The 19,263-nt window shown below is 43.7% G+C and overlaps 1 protein-coding gene across 1 annotated transcript in view; it reads left to right on the top strand.

The window, feature by feature from the left end:
• LOC143277172 (uncharacterized) overlaps positions 1-19,263 on the top strand; it is a 63,775-nt gene that overhangs the window by 8,239 nt on the left and 36,273 nt on the right. The window contains exons 3-7 of the mRNA XM_076581938.1: positions 1-511; positions 2,814-2,953; positions 10,688-10,871; positions 12,932-13,017; positions 17,549-19,022. The exon at positions 1-511 is cut by the window's left edge and continues 1,294 nt beyond it. Coding sequence (XP_076438053.1) covers positions 1-511; positions 2,814-2,953; positions 10,688-10,871; positions 12,932-13,017; positions 17,549-19,022 — 2,395 coding nt within the window. The remainder of the gene's footprint in view (positions 512-2,813; positions 2,954-10,687; positions 10,872-12,931; positions 13,018-17,548; positions 19,023-19,263) is intronic.

Consider the following 19,263-nt stretch of genomic DNA (forward strand, 5'->3'; position numbering starts at 1 on the left):
AGACAATGACCACCTCCCCACACAACCACCACCACAACCACCACCACCACCTCCACCACCACCACCACCCTACAACGCTGACCGGCCGCGACACCCTCAGAGGCTGAAGGAGGAGCGAGAGCTGTTGGTGCAGCAGATGAAGGACCTCCTGTCCAGGGCCAACACGGACAAGGAGAAGCTGAAGGACCAGCTGGTGGCCAGGGACAGGCAGCTGCAGGCCCTGAACCAGGAGCTTGCTCGCACCCGGACAGACCAGTCAGACCTGATGGAGGAGACCTACGACCTGTACAAGGAGGCGGAGCGCAGCCTGGGCAAGCTGAGGGAACGGCTGAGGGCCAAGGAGGCGGAGCTGGAGCAGGCCAACGGACGGCTGGAGGACTCGCAGCGCACCCACGAGAGGCTGGTGGCAGAGAGGGAGGGGGCGGCCAAGACTGCAGACGACCGGGACGCCCTCTACACCAGCATGATGCGTGACCGGGAGCTGGAGATTCAGAGCCTGAAGGGACTGCTGGTGAGACAGTGTGGGTGTGTGTGTGTGTGTGTGTGGGGGGGGGGGGGGATTGTGGTGTATGGGTAGGGGTTGTGGTGTGCATGTGTGTGTGGAGTTGTGAGCATGTGTGTGTGGGGGTGGGTTGTGGTGTGTGGGTAGGGGTTGTGGTGTGGATGTGTGTGTGGAGTTGTGTGCATGTGTGTGGGGGAGGGTTGTGGTGTGTGGGTGGGGGTGGGTGTGGTGTGTGTGTGGGGGGTTGTGGTGTGTGTGTGGGGGGGGTGGTGTGGGGGTTGTGGGTGTTGGTGTGTGTGTGGAGGTGTGTGCATGTGTGTGTGTGGGGGGGGGGGGGTGCGGGGGGTTGTGTGAATATGTGTTTGTCTATGTATTTGGATGGCTGAGTGGGTGAGGATGTGTGTGTGTGTGTGTGTGTGTGTGTGTGTGTGTGAATCTGTGTTTGTCATTGTGTTTGGGTGGGTGGGTGAGGATGTGTGTGTCTGTGTGTGTGTTTGTGTTTGGGTGCATGGGTAGGTGAGAATGTGTGTGTGTGTGTGTGTGTGTTGGGGGAGGGGTAGGTGGGTGAGGATGTGTGTGCGTGTATGTGTATGGGTGGACAGGTTTGTGCTTGGGTGAGGATGTGGGTGTGTTTGTGTGTATGTGTGTGTGTGGAACGTGGGATGCGTGGGTGGGTGGGTGAGGATGTGTGTGTGTGTGTGTGTGAGAGAAAGAGGGTGAGGCTGTTTTTCCTTCTTTGATTTGACGTCTTTTCACCTTGATATTTGAAGTGTAGTGTGTGGGTGGATTGGTAGGTGTTCCTCATTTTTCAGTGTTTGAGTGGCAGCACCCACATACTGCTCAGTCTGAACACCACTGGTCACACATAGGACTCAGACCTGTGGACACTTGCATCCTAGTTGGGTGCACTATCACTTGGCCAGTTCTTGTTATCATTTAAAAAAAAAAAAAAAGAGAAAAAGAAAAGAAAGTAGCAAGGTGGCAGAAGTGTTAAGTTGTTTGTCTGCCAATATACTATATATAGTGTCCTAGAGGGTCTCAGTTTGACTCCCACTCTCACCCTTTCTCCCTAGTTTGACTGAAAAAGTTTTTAGGAGTCTACATGAAAACACCTAATGATTTAGTGTATGGGGAAACAAACAGATATCCAATATATATAAATTCTGCAGTAAACTGTGTTCGTTCTTGGTTGAAACTGTTAAAAATGAATAATGATAGATTACCACGTAAATCGTATAACATGTTATATGATTTAGATCTTAGAGGGAAAAGAAATTGGGTTTCATATGTACGAACATGTCTTTATGAATTTGGATTTGGGTATGTATGGGCATTTCAAGAGGTTGGTGAAGAGACTATGTTTTTGAAAACTTTTCATCAACGTTTGATAGACTGTAGGTGGCAAAATTGGGAGGAGCATGTACATTTGAGTGATAGATTTGATTTGTACAGATCGTATACTTCTACCCACTTTGTGAAGAACTATCTTATATCTAACATGGACCGTCATTTACGATTTATTTTGACTAGATTTAGATTTGGTATTTCCGGAATTAATACACATCAGTATCGTTATAAAAATGTATGTAATTCATTAACGCTGTGTCCTTAGTGCAGGGAAACAACTGAAGATGAAGTTCATTTTGTGTTGAAGTGTCCTGCCTTGAATGATCTCCGTTCGAAACATATTCCAAAGAAATATTATGAATATCCATGTTTGTTTAGATTATGTTTATTGATGGCATCTACTGATGATAATACTATTCGAAACTTTACATGGTATCTGTATAGAGCTTTTAAGCTCAGAGACACAGTATTGTCTTAGTTTGTTTCCTTATTAAGCTGTGAAATCAATTGCATAAACACTAACAGTTATGATGACATTTACAATTTTTGTTATTGCCCCGTGTTCATGTGGGGCTATGGCCTTGAATGAATAAATTATCTCAGTCTCAGTCTCTCTAGTTTGAGTGGAAAATCAAACGGAGGGTCTAGTCATTGGGATTAGACGATAAACCAAGGTCCCTTGTGCAGCATGCACTTGGCACACTTAGAAAAGAACCCATGGCAACGAAAGTGTTATCATCTCTCTGGCAAAAATTTCCTGTTAAACCACTCTGATGGGCACACAAAATAAATGCATGCACTTAAGGCCTGACTAAGCGCCTTGGGCTATGCTGCTGATCAGGCATCTGCCTGGCAGGTGCGGTGTGGCATATAATTATGATATGGATTTGTCCGGATGTGGCGGTGCCTCCTTGAGAAAGTGAAACTGGAAGTGAAAGACATGTTGCCCACCACCTTCCTTCAGGAGAGTCAGCAGGAGGAGCGGGAAAAGCTGAGACATGTGGCGGATGAGCTGAAGGAGGAGATCACCCAGAAGGAACGCTGTCAGGAACAGCTGAGGCAGGCCATCGCTGACAAAGAGGAGGAGCTGAAGAAAGCCAGGGAGTAAGTAGAAATGAATGATAAATGATGTGGCTACTTACATAGGGCAAGCTGAAGAACGCCAGGTAGTAAGTAGGAATTAACGATGAATGATATGGATACTTATATAGCGTGAGGTGAAGAAAGCCAGGTAGTAAGTAGAAATGAATGATAAATGATGTGGCTACTTACATAGGGCAAGCTGAAGAAAGCCAGGTAGTAAGTAGGAATGAACGATAAATGATGTGGCTACTTACATAGGGCAAGCTGAAGAAAGCCAGGTAGTAAGTAGGAATGAACGATAAATGATGTGGCTACTTACATAGGGCAAGCTGAAGAAAGCCAGGTAGTAAGTAGGAATCAATGATGCGGATACTTATATAGCGCGAGCTGAACAAAGACAGGTAGTAAGTAGGATTGAATGATGAATGATATGAATACTTATATAGCACGAGCTGAAGAAAGCCAGGGAGTAATTAGGAATGAACAATGAATGATATGGATATTTATATAGCGTGAGCTGAACAAAGCCAGGGAGTAAGTAGGAATTAACGATGAATGATGTGGCTACTTATATAGCTCGAGTTGAAGAAAGCCAGGTAGTAAGTAGGAATGAACCATGAATGATGCGGATACTTATATAGCATGAGCTGAAGAAAGCCAGGTAGTAAGTAGGAATGAGTGATATGGATACTTATATAGCGTGAGCTGAAGAAAGCCAGGTAGTAAGTAGGAATGAAGGATGAATGATTTGAATACTTATATAGCGTGAGCTGAAGAAAGCCAGGTTGTAAGTAGGAATGAGTAATGAATGATGTGGATACTTATATAGCAGTGCAAGCTGAAGAAAGCCAGGTGGTAAGTAGGAATGAAGGATGAATGATATGAATACTTATATAGCGTGAGCTGAAGAAAGCCAGGAAGTAAGTAGGATTGAACGATGAATGATGTGGCTACTTATATGGCGTGAGCTGAAGAAAGCCAGGTAGTAAGTATGAATGAATGATGTGGATACTTATTTAGCACCTATGCTCAGTTGAAGACCAAGCGCTAGGCAGGCCATCGCTGACGAAGAAGAGTTGCAGAAAACCTGGGAGTAAGTAGGAATGAATGATAAATGATGCGGATACTTGTATAGTGCCTATCACTTGGGCACTCATCAGTCGTTTCCTGTGTAATTCAGTCAGTTTTCAGTCACACACACATATGATATGCTCATACAGTAATGTAACATTTTATGTGTAAGATCGTTTTGTTTATTACCCTGCCATGAACGCAGCCATACTCCATACAATAAAGATCACGATCATGATTGTAATTAAAACTGCAGTTTTAGTTTCTGACAAGTCCATGTATGCTACACCACATTTATAATCATGGAAATTTAAGATGTGTGTAAACAGTTATACACACTTACTCATTTTAAAGAGGGATTTTTTTTTCCTCCTCAGTGTTTAAAAAAAAAAAAATTAAAAAAAAATCATTCTTTTTCTTTCCCAATTCAATTATTACTGAAACTGGAAAGACATAAAGGTGCAAAACAAATGATCTCGCACATGTGCTCACACACACACCCAGCCCCCTATATACCTCCCCCCCCCCTCCTCACTCCTGCACATACCAGCACTCCCACACCCACACCCATACTTAACAAAACACATACACACACACACACACACACACACAAACGCGTGCGCACACACACACACACACACAATTACTCACAAGCATGCATGTGCATTTTTTCTTCTCAGTGTTTGTTTTGTTTTCTCTTCATCAGGTCTATTATCAATTATATTGAAATGATATTAAACTACAGAATGATTGAGAGCCTGCACACGTGCCTACAGCTGCATACATACATCCGCACACACACACACACACACACACACACACACACACACACACACACACACACACACACACACACATATGCACATCAAACACACCTACTCCCACACACACACACGTGCACGCGCGCGCACACACTCACACACACACACACACACACACACACACTACTTACCTCTATTAAATCGACTTTTTTTGTTTACACATGCGTGTGAGTCATGCACAGAGCCCACATCTGTTTCCAGGTTTTTGATCTTTTGTCATTAGTTCATACCTTGAGGTTTTTATTGATGCTGCAGAGTATGACTGATGGGATTGTGAAATAGTGTCTTATTTCTTAGCTGTTTCCAGGTCTTTGATCTTTTGTCATTAGTTCATACCTTGAGGTTTTTATTGATGCTGCAGAGTATGACTGATGGGATTGTGAAATAGTGTCTTATTTCTTAGCTGTTTCCAGGTCTTTGATCTTTTGTCATTAGTTCATACCTTGAGGTTTTTGTTGATGCTGCAGAGTACGACTAGTGTCTTATTTCTTAGCTGTTTCCAGGTTTTTGACCCTGGGTCATTAGTTCATACCTTGAGGTTTTTATTGATGCTGCAGAATATGACTGATGGGATTGTGAAATAGTGTCTTATTTCTTAGCTGTTTCCAGGTCTTTGATCTTTTGTCATTAGTTCATACCTTGAGGTTTTTATTGATGCTGCAGAGTACGCCCGATGGGATTGTGAAATAGTGTCTTATTTCTTAGCTGTTTCCAGGTTTTTGATCTTTTGTCATTAGTTCATACCTTGAGGTTTTTATTGATGCTGCAGAGTACGCCTGATGGGATTGTGAAATAGTGTCTTATTTCTTAGCTGTATCCAGGTTTTTGATCTTTTGTCATTAGTTCATACCTTGAGGTTTTTATTGATGCTGCAGAGTATGACCGATGGGATTGTGAAATAGTGTCTTATTTCTTAGCTGTTTCCAGGTTTTTGATCTTTTGTCATTAGTTCATACCTTGAGGTTTTTATTGATGCTGCAGAGTATGACTGATGGGATTGTGAAATAGTGTCTTATTTCTTAGCTGTTTCCAGGTCTTTGATCTTTTGTCATTAGTTCAAACCTTGAGGTTTTTATTGATGCTGCAGAGTATGACTGATGGGACTGTGAAATAGTGTCTTATTTCTTACATTCTTTCTTTTTTTTCTTTCTTCTTCTTTCATGTTTATCTTTTGTCGTTGGCTTATGATACAAAACTATCATTTGTCAATGTATCAGAATGTGAGACTGTAAATTCATTGATTGGTTTGTTAACCGTATACACACACACACACACACACACACACACACACACACACACAAATACAAATATATATATATAGATAGATATATATATATATATAGATAGATAGATAGATAGATAGATAGATATATAGATAGATAAAAGAGAGAGATAGAGAGGGATTGATACAGATAAATAGATAGATAGATAGATATCTGTCTAGATAGATATCTGTCTATATCTATATATCTACATCTATATCTATCAATATCTATCTATATCTGTCTATCTATATATATTTATCTATCTATCTACCTATCTCTCTCTCTCTCTCTCTATCTATATATAGTGTGTGCATGTATGTGTGTGTGTGTGTGTGTGTGTGTGCCATTCAACCAAGAGCTTATTGCATTAAGAAAGCAAACAAACAATTGAAAAAGAAAAGCAAAAAACAAAACAACAACAACAACAACAAAAAAAAAAAAAAAAAAAGGTGGAAATGTAACAATGGATACCAGGATAATTGCCAGTGTCTTTCATCAGTGGTGTTGCAGATGAACTTTTAATTCAGTTTCAGGCTTTGTGTTTTGGTGTGGAAAGTTTTCGGTCTGGTCAGGAAAAGGTTTTGAAAAAAAACTTTAAAAAAAAAGATAATGACTTCCAAGTTAAACCGATTTCTCAGTCAAAAAAGGCTACTCACTTGCATAGCTTTCGTCGGTGGTCCGGCTGGCTTCTTCAGCGCAACTGCTGGGTAGAGAATTAGCAGCTGTACGCATCACCGTGAGCGAACACACGACAATGTGATATGACGAGTGAGGAGTACACTGACGACAGGTTGTGTCAGCCCTGGTCACGGTTGAGGGTGGGATTCCTGGCGGTGATGTCGACTGCCTTCGTTACTCCCCTCTGGAACCATCTTGCTTCTCTGTCGAGAACTTGCACACTGTCCTTTCCAAAGTGATGTTGGTTGTGGGTCAGATGTTCGCCCACTGGGGAGGACTCTTGTTTGTGTTCTTTCAGTCTTTTGTGCAAGTTGCGCTCGGTTTCACCAATGTAACTTTGGTCACAGTCCTGGCAGTCTTATCTGGTATATGCAGAATGTTATATGGTCACAGCTGTTGGAATTCTGCATGAACTTCCAGCTGCAGCCTCAAATGTCTAGTTGCTGCATATGGCTCAGATGTAATTGTTTTAGGCAATGCCCTTATAATCAATGTACATACATGTATTATTGTTTACCCTCCCCCCTCTGTCTCTCTCTCCCCCAGCCCTCATCTCTCTTGCTCTCTCTCTCCCTGCCTTTCCCACTTTCTTTTGTTGTCAGCATTACAGTTACCAGTTTTATTGTTGCAGTTGCTGTTTGTGTCATGATGTTGCATAGTTGTTGGTATTGTTCTTACTTTTGTTGTTGTTGTCACTGTTTTTGTTGTTATATTATTATTACTATTGCTGTTATCATTAATTTCTATTATTGTTTTTATCATTGCCATTATTTTATGAAGAATAGGATACACGGAGCTGTAGTAAACATGATTGCATGCCATTTTAATACCCCCCCCCCTCCCACCCACCCCCCTCCCTCCTTAAAAAATATTTGTGCATGCAAACCAGATTCTTCTGTTTGAGGCGATGAGCCTTGAAGTCTTGAAGATCTGGTTTCTCACCTGCCCAAGTGCTGCTGGGCTTGCTGGCCTTCATTGACACCTGCTGGCCCTGGGCTGGCAGGCAGGCAGGCAGCACAAGATGTACATTATGGTGCGGATGATGATTATGGATTGGTCGTTCCGGGGTCCCATAATGCGCAGCTGTCCATAAGGACGGCAAGGGGACAGGCGACTTTATTGAGTCGTCTTTAGCTCATCTCGCGTCGCGTGGGTGTGGTATGGCAGTAAAGCAGGTGTTTGCCATACTCAGTGGTGTGCTTTGTATGTATTCATCGTCACGCACATGTTGGAAAATGGATTCTGGCGTGTATAGTGGTTGTGAGTTTAGTGTGGGTGGGGGGATGGAGGTTGGGGGAATGTAGGGGGCGGGGGGGGATGGCTTTGACAAAATGTTTATTTGTCAGATGTGTACAATGGGTCAGTGATTGATTTTGAAATGATAAAGAGTCATGACTGATTTTGAATTGATAAGAAATATTCTGATTTCATCTGCTTATTGGATTTGTGATTGAGTTTTTAAAGAGTGAACATTTTATTTCTTTGTTAACTGGATTTTCTGTTGGTTTAGCTTTTTTTTTTTTTTTTAAATACTTTCCATCATATTCAGCTTGGTTTTGAATTTTATTTATCACATTTATATGAGTTGAAAAAGATTCTTATTCAACACTAGCCAAACCGAACTCAACTCAACCCAACCCAACCCAGTCCAGCCCTACCCAAACCAGTTCAACACAATCTATTCCAGTCCAACTGAACCCAATTCAACCCAACCCAACTCAACTCAACCCAAAACCAGCCCAACCCAAACCAACCCAAACCACCCAACCCAACCCAACCCATTCCAACTGAACCCAGTTCAACCTAACCTAAGCCAGCCCAAACCAATCCAACACAATTCATTCCAGTCCAACCCGACCCCACCCCATTCCACACAACCCTGTCCCAACCCACACCACCACGACTTGTCCAACCCAACCCATCCTGACCCTTCACACCCTACCTGACCTCACCCGAATCCCACTACACCCAGCACAGCCTGACCCAAAACACTGCAGCCCATCCCATCCCACCCTACCTCACCCTTCCCCAAACACAGCCTGATCCATCCCACCTGTCCAGTCCCAGCCAAGGAGGAAGGTGGCAGTGGTTAAACGCTCATCTGCCGATATAGAGTACAGTAGGGTCTGGATTCGAATCCCGGTTTCGCCCTTTCCCCCCAAGTTTAACTGGAAAATCAAATCGAACGTCTAGTCATGCGGATAAGTGAACAGACTGATGCCCCGTGTGCAGCACACACCTGGCACGCTGACAAAGAATCCATGTCAATGAGAGTGTTGTCCTCTGGCAAAATTCTCTGATTGGAACACAAATATGCATGCATGCACTCCAGGCCTGACTAAGCACGGGCTGGTCAGGCATCTGCCCAGTTGATGTGGTGTATAGCGCATGTGATTTGTCCAACCCAGTGACACCTCCTTGAGAAACTGAAACTGAAACTAGCCAACCCCCAAAGAAAACCCACCCCGTTTCATCCTAACCTATGCCATCCCACCTACCTGGTCCCACCCCATCCCTAATTGCATCCAGTCCAGTCCAAATCGCTTTTCATCTTTCTCACTTCACATGAGATATGTTTGATATTGTTTTTGCATAATAAATTATCACTTGAAATTCCACTAAATGTTACTTTGTCATTGAAGACTTGTTAGACAAGATTCAAGATTTCATTTCCCTTTGACCCCTTTCTCGGGTATGGAGAATTTCAGAAGACAACATGGAGAACACATCTAGGTTCACCAAAACATTTGCATTAATTAAGGTAAAATAAGGGTTAACATTCCTTCTACCGCGTGAAAGAGTCCTTTGCAACATTACAAGCTTTTAACAAATTTACAATGTTGTAACAGAAGCCATATGCCCACAGAAAACAATTCATAAACTGAGAATACAGACTCGGGACATTAACATTTGTCTGGCAACAATCTTTCACAAATATAAAGTAATTGGACACTCCCTAATAAAATGAGATTCACCAGCAACAACAGTTTTAATGTCTCTTTTTTTTTTTTTTTTTTTTTTTTTGCAAACAGTATTCTCTTGGAATTCCAAATACCCATTCTGTTTCAATAGGTAAACACTTTTTATTACATTAAAATTTGTTAAGTGAAATTTTGTTTGCAGTGGGCAATAGACTGATATATTTCTGTCTATTTAAATCCTTTTTGTAGCGCTTAATATTTTCTATGATTTCAAGACCCTTTATTGGCTTCAAATGGAAGATGGATTTGGTATGTGCAAATGGGATGTGGAAATGACCTTCAAGCATCAGTTTTACCCTTGTTGTAGGTATTAACGTGGCGATAGCCTTGAGTGGTTGGCGAGGCTCTAAGCACCATAATTTCATTTCATTTCAAGCATCAGTTTCATTCTCATGATCGTGCATATTTCACTGTCAGTGTCTTTGTGTTGGTAATCTAATGTCCCTGTGAGAGATAGAGTCTCGTTTCTGTCAACCGTCATTTCATATTGTATTGTATTTTAATGTATTGTAATGTATTACTCTTTTTTGCCACAACAGATTTCTCTGTTTGAAATTCGGGCTGCTCTCCCCAGGGAGAGTGCTTCACTACATTGAGAGTAGCCACCCTTTTTTTTTTGTTTGTTTGTTTTTTTCCTGCCTGCAGTTGTTGTTGTTTTTTTTATATCTGTTTTCCTATCGAAGTGGATTTTTCTACATAATTTTGCCAGGGACAAGCCTTTTGTTGCCGTGGGTTCTTTTATGTGCGCAAAATGCATGCTGCACAAGGGACCTCGGTTTATCATCTCATCTGAATGACTAACATCCAGACCACCACTCAAGGTCTAGTAGAGGGGGAGAAAATACTGGTGATTGTGCTGGGATTTGAACCAGTGCACTGAGATTCTGTCACTTCTGTGCGGACACGTTACCTGTAGGCCAACACCCTTGCTGTTTTCAGTGACATCGACTGCCTGACCCAGTTCCTGCAGACGGCTGCAGCCAAGGAGTCTGTGGCGCGAACCAAGCTGGAGGCGTTCGTCACGGAGCTCATCGACCGTGCTGACCTGGCAGAGAGAGAGCTGAAGCACCTCCGTGGGCTGGAGAGCACCGGCACCGGGAACCTGACGTCTGATCCCTCATTGGTCAGTTTTTCCTCAGTGTTGTGGGTCTTTTTTTTTTCTTTTTTTTTTTTTTTTCTTTTTTTAGTCATTGGTCTTTTTCTTTTGTTCTGGTGTTGTGTTCTTTTGTGAGTATTTTTCATTGGCCAGTTTTTTGCTCAGTGGTCGGGTCTTTTCTTTATCATTGGTCTGTTTTGCTCGGGTGTTGTGGGTCTATCTGTGTGTGTGTGTGTGTGTGTGTGTGTGTGTGTGTGTATGTATGTATGTATGTATGTATGTATTTCATTGAGCTGTTACAGGTATGAAAATGCAAAGGAAAGAAAATCTAATATTTTTCTCTTGTGTCTCCCCTCATCTACCTCTTACTTACATTTTCATAAAGTGCACTTTTCCTATCTCATTCCTAAAATTATTCTGTATGTCAGGAAAACAAAGGCCTTGTGATTTCCACTTTACATGATGTGTGCAAATATTATTTACATCTATTTGAAATAACTCTTTTTGACATTTGAAGTGGAAAGAGATAACAACATGGTTTGTTCTCTTTCCATATTTCTGTCAGTCAGTCTGTCTTTTTGTATTTTCTGTTGTTTTCTTCTTCTTTTTTTTATCTATCCCTTTCATCTTTTTCCATATATGGGAATGTGTGTGTTTGTTATTTACTTTTCTTACTCTTACCTTTTTTATTTTCTTGCCATTTTTTTTTCCTTCTAAACATTCTCACTTGTCATGAATATGACTTAGGTGTATGAAGTATCTGTTAATATTTTTGTGAGAAGAAAAAAAAAGAGAGAGAGAAAGGGAAATAAACAGAAAAAAATATCACATACACTACAGTCACAATGAAAAAGATGTTGAATCAAAGAAAGGAAGATAGGCAGTAAACAATGGCCTTGACAATTGGTAAAAACATTTCCCCCATATTTTTTTCTGAAATGGATTTCTGACAACAAGTGTACTGACCTGTGTGACGGTCGACAATTTTGCCAAAGTTAATAGTATTAATGTGGGTATGAGGGAAGAACAACACAAAATGAGTCACAGAAAGGGAATTCTCTTCTTCTTCTTCTGTGTTTGTGGGCTGCAACTCCCACGTTCACTTGGATGTACACCAGTGGGCTTTTACGTGCATGACCGTTTTTACCCCGCCATGTAGGCAGTCATACTCCGCTTTCGGGGGTGTGCATGCTGGGTATGCTCTTGCTTCCATAACCCACCAAACGCTGACATGGATTACAGGATCTTTAACGTGCGTATTTGATCTTCTGCATGCGTTTACACACGAAGGGGGTTCAGGCACTGGCAGGTCTGCACATATGTTGACCTGGGAGATCGTAAAAATCTCCACCCTTTACCCACCAGGTGCCGTCACCGTGATTCGAACCCAGGCCCCTCAGATTGAAAGTCCAACGCTTTAACCACTCGGCTATTGCGCCTGTCACAGAAAGGGACAAAGTGGTGCTGCTTTCCGACTGCTCCCATAAATCCCCCAAGGTCAAAGGGGCACTGCACGGTGGAATGCAGCGCCACAGTACCTGTCTCTCACTGTTGTGTGCAGGTGTCTTCTTCTTCTTCTTCTTCTCCGTTCGTGGGCTGCAACTCCCACGTTCACTTGTATGTACATGAGTGGGCTTTTACATGCATGACCGTTTTTAACCCACCATGTAGGCAGCCATACTCTGTTTTCGGGGGTGTGCATGCTGGGTATATTCTTATTTCTATAAGTATAACCCACCGAACGCTGACATGGATTACAGGATCTTTAATTTGCATATCTGATCTTCTGCTTGTGTTTACACACAAAGGGGGTTCTGGCACAAGCAAGTCTTCACATATGTTGACCTGGGAGATCAGTAAAATAACCCTTTACCCACCAGGTGCCATTACCAAGATTTGAACCAGGTACCCTCACTTTAACCACTCGGCTATTGAGTCTGTTGTGCAGGTATCTGAGTTTGGGCAAAGCTCCTTCCAGTTGACTCAGTAATGTTGTCAGTCCATTGCCCCCAATCCCCCCCTTTTATTTGTCTTTTTGTAACATACATGCAAATTGATGTACAATGCATCTGTCTTGCTTTGTTCAGTCTGGCAGGTTTCCACAGAGAAATGTGAAGAATGTGAACGTTATGCAGTCTACACGGAACCAGGGCATTGCTGCCACTGCTCGCAGGTAAGATACAGTGCTTCTTTCGATTACACAATCAACATCAACTTGATGATGACTCTGTCAGGGCTGATGCACGCTGGGTATTTTCGTATTTCTGTAACCCACCGAACACTGACATGGATTGCAGGATCTTTAACGTGTGTATTTGAACTTCTGCATGTGTATAATCTTGAAGGGGGTTCAGGTGCTAGCAGGTTTGAACATAATTATGCTGATGCAGGAGATCAGAAAAAAAAAAACAAAAAAAAAAGCTCTACTCTCCACCCTTCACAACCACCAAAGGCGCTGAAACCTGGTATCTGACTCTGGAAACTGAGGCGAGAATCCAGCACTGTAACCATTTGGCCACAGCACCCATCGGTCACATGGTGTGTTGATGGAGTGGATCATTTCACTGAATTGCTACTACTGTTGCTGCTTCCTACTGAAGTTGATTTTTCTACAGAATTTTGTCAGGAACAACCGTTATGTTGCCATGGGTTCTTTTACATGCATTAAGAGCATGCTGCACACGGGACCTTGTTTTATTGTCTCATCCAAATGACTAGCATCCAGACCACCACTCAAAGTCCAGTAGAGGAGGGAAATTACTGGCGACTGTGGGAGTTGAACCAGTTCACTTGGATTCTCTCGCTTCATAGGTGAGTTTCAGTTTCAGTTTCAGTAGCTCAAGGAGGCGTCACTGCGTTCGGACAAAACCATATACGCTACACCACATCTGCCAAGCAGATGCCTGACCAGCAGCGTAACCCAACGCGCTTAGTCAGGCCTTGGGAAAAAAAAAAAAAAAAAAAAAAAAAAAAAAAAAAAAAACCCACACACAACCACACACACAAAACAAAAAAAAAACAAACAAAAAACAAAAAAAAAAAACAAAAAAAAAACGGGGGAATAAATAATAGATAAGCTTGCATAAATAAATAAATAAATAAATAAATAAATAATAATTATAATATAGAAAAAGGTAGTAGTAATAATATTAGTAATACTAATAAAATGATAATAATAAAACATAAATAAATAAATAAATAAGACAACAATGGTGATAAATAAGCAAATAAATGTAAAAAATGAAGACACACATTCACACATACACCCACACATGCATAACAGAAATGCACCAGACATGCAGTTTCACATATATGAAAGCACAGTCAAATACATATAAACGTACATGAGCTCCAACACACACACACACACACGCATTACCGTGCACCTCCTCTACCCCCCTCCTCCACACACTTATTTCTAGTCTAAGTATCGCAGCTTCCACGGCACACACACACACACACAAACACAAACACACACTCACAGAGATGAACACTTACTTGTACAAGCACATATGAAAGCACAGTCAAATACATATAAACGTACATGAGCTCCAACACACACACACACACACACACACATTACCTTGCACCTCCTCTACCCCCTCCTCCACACACTCATTTCTAGTCTACGTATCGCAGCTTCCACGGCACACACACACACACACAAACACACACTCACAGAGATGAACACTTACTTGTACAAGCACACACACATACGCCCATATCTCCCACCCCCAACTCCACACACGTACATACAAAGATATATATATATATATATATATATATATATATATATATATATATATATATATACACGTTCCAATATCCTGTTGCTCCCACAGTGTAGGCATGCATACACTCACATACCTCATCCTCTACCCCACCTCCCCCCGCACTCCCACCTCCCCTCACACACACACACACACACACACACACACACACGTACACATATCTCTCCTGACACTTGTGTACAGTTTCACTCTCGCGCATTCACAAACGCACTCAAAAGCACACATACACACAAACACACACAGCCGCCACTGACTGGCCGCAAGAGGGATGGGAAAAGATCTCTGATGCCAAGAACGTGGCGTCTAGTGTGTTGCTCGGTCTATTGTGTTTGGAAAGGCCCACAGAGACTCTGTTCCGTTTTGAAGAAATTTGCGCAATGTTGGTTTGGAAATGATGCCGATATTTGTTTGATTTGCAAAGCATCGTGCTCTACCTTTCATGTTAGATTTGCGGCCGCTCCCTCTCTCTGCTTCTATTTCTTTGAGGCGATCGATGGTGTGATGGCCTTGTACCTGTTCTTTTTGGTATTCTTTGACTTTTCTGAGGATTTCCGATTTTCCTAGATGTAGGCCGCTCGTTGGTGTTGCGTTACCAGCAAGTCTGTCAGCTCGCTCATTTCCCTTAACACCTGCATGTCCCGGGCAGTATGACCATGTGAGTTTTTTAATCTGAAAGTTGCGCATTGCGTTATGCCACTCTGGGCTTCCCATTCCGTTTTCAATTTTCTGTATGAGGTTCATTGAGTCGGTTAGAATCATGGCATGTTGGTTTCCGGGCGTATGGAAGGACGATAGCCACTGGAGGGCATGTGTCACAGCTTCAACTTCCATCGTTAGGCTGGAGGTTGTGACTTTGTAGGCAGCATTCTCTTCCCAAATTGTTTTTCCATTTTGTTTCGCAGTGAATCCCCAGCCAGACTGGTCTTTGGTGACTGAGCCATCTGTGTATATGATGATGTCCTCTTCTTTACTGTTTTCTTCTATAAGCAGCTTCACTTCCGCATCAGTTTTGCCCTCTGGCCATTCCCGACAATGTCTTCCTAGAGTGGGTGAAATGACTGTGTTGAATAGATGGTTGAGGTTTTCGGGGTTTTTCTCCCATTCTTTTGTTTCTTTCAGGTCTTGAAGTCGGCATACTAGCTGGATTGTGTCTTCTGCTTGCCCCATCCATGATCTTCCTCGTCCTAGACGGCTGCCTTTTGGTTCTTTGACTGCGTCATGCAGTGGGTTTTGAGGGTTTTCTAATGCTTTGAAGTAGGTCTTGACCTGTTCTAACTTGTTTCTGGCCTGCACTGAAGGAAGGTCAAGCAGGTATCGCATGGTTTCTGTGGGCGTGTCTTTTGTTGTTCCAAGGATCAGCCTCATAGCTTCATTTTGGACTCTTTCTAATTTTAGGAGGTTGCTTTGAGACGGTGTTGTTAGCCCAAGTCCGTAGTCGATCACACTGAGGACGAGTGATTGGTATAGCAGGAAGAGGTGGCGTTGTTCAATTCCTTTGGTTGCCATTGCTTTTAAGACTGAAAGGCCCTTTTTGCATTTGAGAACAGTGTTTTCCGTATGTTTTCTGAAGGTCAGCATCCTGTCGAAGTGTATTCCTAGGTAGCGTAGGCATTCAGTTTTCTCAATTTGAATCCCATCGAATGACACAGAAGGTGGTGATTTGCTCGCGGTTTTGTTGTTGAGGGTGCACAGCAACGTTTGGGCTTTCGCTGGATTGATGGAAGATCCTGTGTCTTTGCACCATTGAGCAATATTGTTTAGTTGTTTCTGGACGGCTTCAGTTCTTTCCTGAGCATTTTTCGAAGTTTTGAAGACCAGGCCGTCATCCGCAAGGGTAAGCACCCGAGCAATTCCATTGTTGTTTAAGTCTGCAAGGCCCTTCGTGTAGACATTGTAGAGGACAGGAGAGAGTGGAGACCCTTGTGGCAGTCCCATGGATGGTTTAGAAGGTGCAGACATCCAATCTCCGAGGCGTAAGACGACGGTTCTTTCCTGAAGCGCTGCTGCTATCCATCTTGTCAGTGTCAAACTTACTCCATACCTTAGTAGCAGCTCCATGAGGTGCGCAAACTGGACTTTATTGTAGGCATCTTCAAGGTCAATTGCTACTGCTAGTGTTTCTTCTTTTCTTTGAAATCCTTCATACACCTCATATGCAAAGGCAGCTGCATTTTCCCATGTGGACTTGCCTGTTCTGTAACCACCTTGATTTGAAATCATAGGTGAACGTGCTACCACTTGGTCAACAATCCACTTGGAGTGTGAAGGAGTGCTTGAAGAAGTACATGGTATGTGCACACTGCTGGCATTCTGACCTGAACTCAAGACTTTTCTTTGATTCGATGTCCTTTTACTATAATGTCCTTTCACTTCAAATGATAATAGATGTGTTTGTGTGTGTGTGTGTGTGTGTGTGTGTGCAAGTGCATGTGTGTATGCATGCATGCATGTGTTCGCAAATCCATGTGTGTGTGTGTGTGTGTGTGTGTGTGTGTGTGTGTGTGTGAAAGAGGAGTTTACAAGGAAAGGATTAATTAAAACCGTTCATGCAGTATCCTATGAGTACTGGAATCTAACATTTAACAATTATATTAAAAAAAGCCATGCGGTAATAATACTTGTAAGTCACATCACTGAAACTCTCCAGTTAGACTTTGTAACAGGGATAATACAGCATTCCAGTGAGTGAGTGAGTATAGTGCAAGCAACACGCCATAAACAGTAGAAAATTTGATCATTCAACAAATAAAATAACAAAAAAACAACAAAAAAACCCAATGCAGAAATAGATCTGTAAGTCACACTGCAGAAACACACCAGTCAAACTATGTCACAGGGTTCCAGCAAATGAGTCACTCAGTGTGTGTGTGTGTGTGTGTGTGTGTGTGTGTGTGTGTGTGTGTGTGTGTGCAGCACTCCCAGACCCCCACAGCATGGTAGCCATGCCAGAAGCTCCCGCAGCGAAGCGGATCAGATTCTGCAGGCAAACCTGGAACCCTGGTTCAGTGACTTGGGAGTGGCCTCCTCAAGCGTCACCGTTTCCCCTCCGTCCTTTTCCGGTGAGAACACACAGAACACACAGACCTCACAGCAGCAGCCGGCACCCCACCAGGTGCAGCAGACCCAGCATGACCCAGGGCAGTCCCTGCCTTACCAGCAGCCAGTGCCGCTTCAGCCAGCTCCGTATCCTGGACAAGGGTACCAGAGTCCTAGTGGTGACCCTCTGCCAGTCGCTGCCCACCAGACAGGGCCCCAGCAGGCCTTACAGAACTTCCCCCCTCAGCCACAGATGCAGCAGATGGCTTCTCAGCAGATGATGGCTCATCCAAGTCAGCTAGCACTTCCCCCGGGACAAACCCAGCAGATGGCTCAGCAACAGACCGCACACTTCCTTCCCCAGCAGACTGAGCAGCTAGCATCACTGCAAGAACAGGGACCTTTCCATTCTGGGCGCATTCACCAACAACGTCAGGAGCCACGTAACTCTCAGGTAACCTATGTGGAACCGGCTCAAGGGTCACCATCCCAGCAGCCGTTGTTGCCAGCGCAGTCGCTTCGGGGTTCCCTCCACGGCCGGGTTCCACAGTCACCTTCGGCAGCAGTCCCTGCATCTTTGGCTTGCCTCCCACAAGGCGCCCAGCATCATCATCGTCCCTGGCCAAGTAATCACCAGCAGCATCCTCCACAACAGCAGCCACCACACACTCAGGCCGCTGCACACACCCCCAACATGGCTAGGCGTAATACCAACCCTTTTGTAGAAGTCGGTCCTCTTCAGCCCCCTCAGTCTTTGTCTGTGTCTGAGTTTTCCGAGGGCTTTGCTTCCTGCCCCACTGCGTTATCAGCCTCTCCGGGTGTTCAGTACCCGCGGAACACACACACCGAAAACCCTCCATCTGCTCCGTCTTTCTACACTCCACAGTCTCTGCCAGACAGTGAGAGAGAGGAATCGTCGATGTACGCCGCTCTGCCGAGACACAACAGGGGAGAGTTGGGACGGACAGACAGCAACCCGTTCAGAGCTCCAGGGGCATTGTCTCTGCTGCCCGGGCAGTCCGCAGCTTATGACGGCTACACCGATGAGCACGGATATTCCAGTCGTCAGGACGGACGCGGCGTGGCGTGTGCCAACAGCCACAACTTTCTAGTCAACTCTTCAGGCAAAGTCCTGCACAAGGATTGGTTTTCTTCCTCTGTGTCGACAAACCCGTTCAGGGAGGAAGTGGGCGTTGGAGAGAGCTGGTTCCCACCCGCACACAAGTCCAACATGTTTGGGGATCCCTGGAAGCACAGCAGGGATCCCCCCAGCCTGAGAGGGGTGAACAGAAAGTCTATATCTCCTGACAGGACCTACCCCATTTACTGCATTACAGGCAGGGAGGCCAGGGTGAGTTGTTCTCAATATCCATTGTGTGTAGTGGTCAGTCACATGGAATGTTTGGTGGTGGTCAGTGTATATCTGTTGTGTGTAGTGGTCAGTCACATGGACTGTTTGGTGGTGGTCAGTGTATATCTGTTGTGTGTAGTGGTCAGTCACATGGTGGTGGTCAGTGTATATCTGTTGTGTGTAGTGGTCAGTCACATGGTGGTGGTCAGTGTATATCTGTTGTGTGTAGTGGTCAGTCACG

Source organism: Babylonia areolata, chromosome 2 (genome assembly GCF_041734735.1).
Source record: "Babylonia areolata isolate BAREFJ2019XMU chromosome 2, ASM4173473v1, whole genome shotgun sequence".
NCBI lineage: Eukaryota > Metazoa > Mollusca > Gastropoda > Neogastropoda > Buccinidae > Babylonia > Babylonia areolata.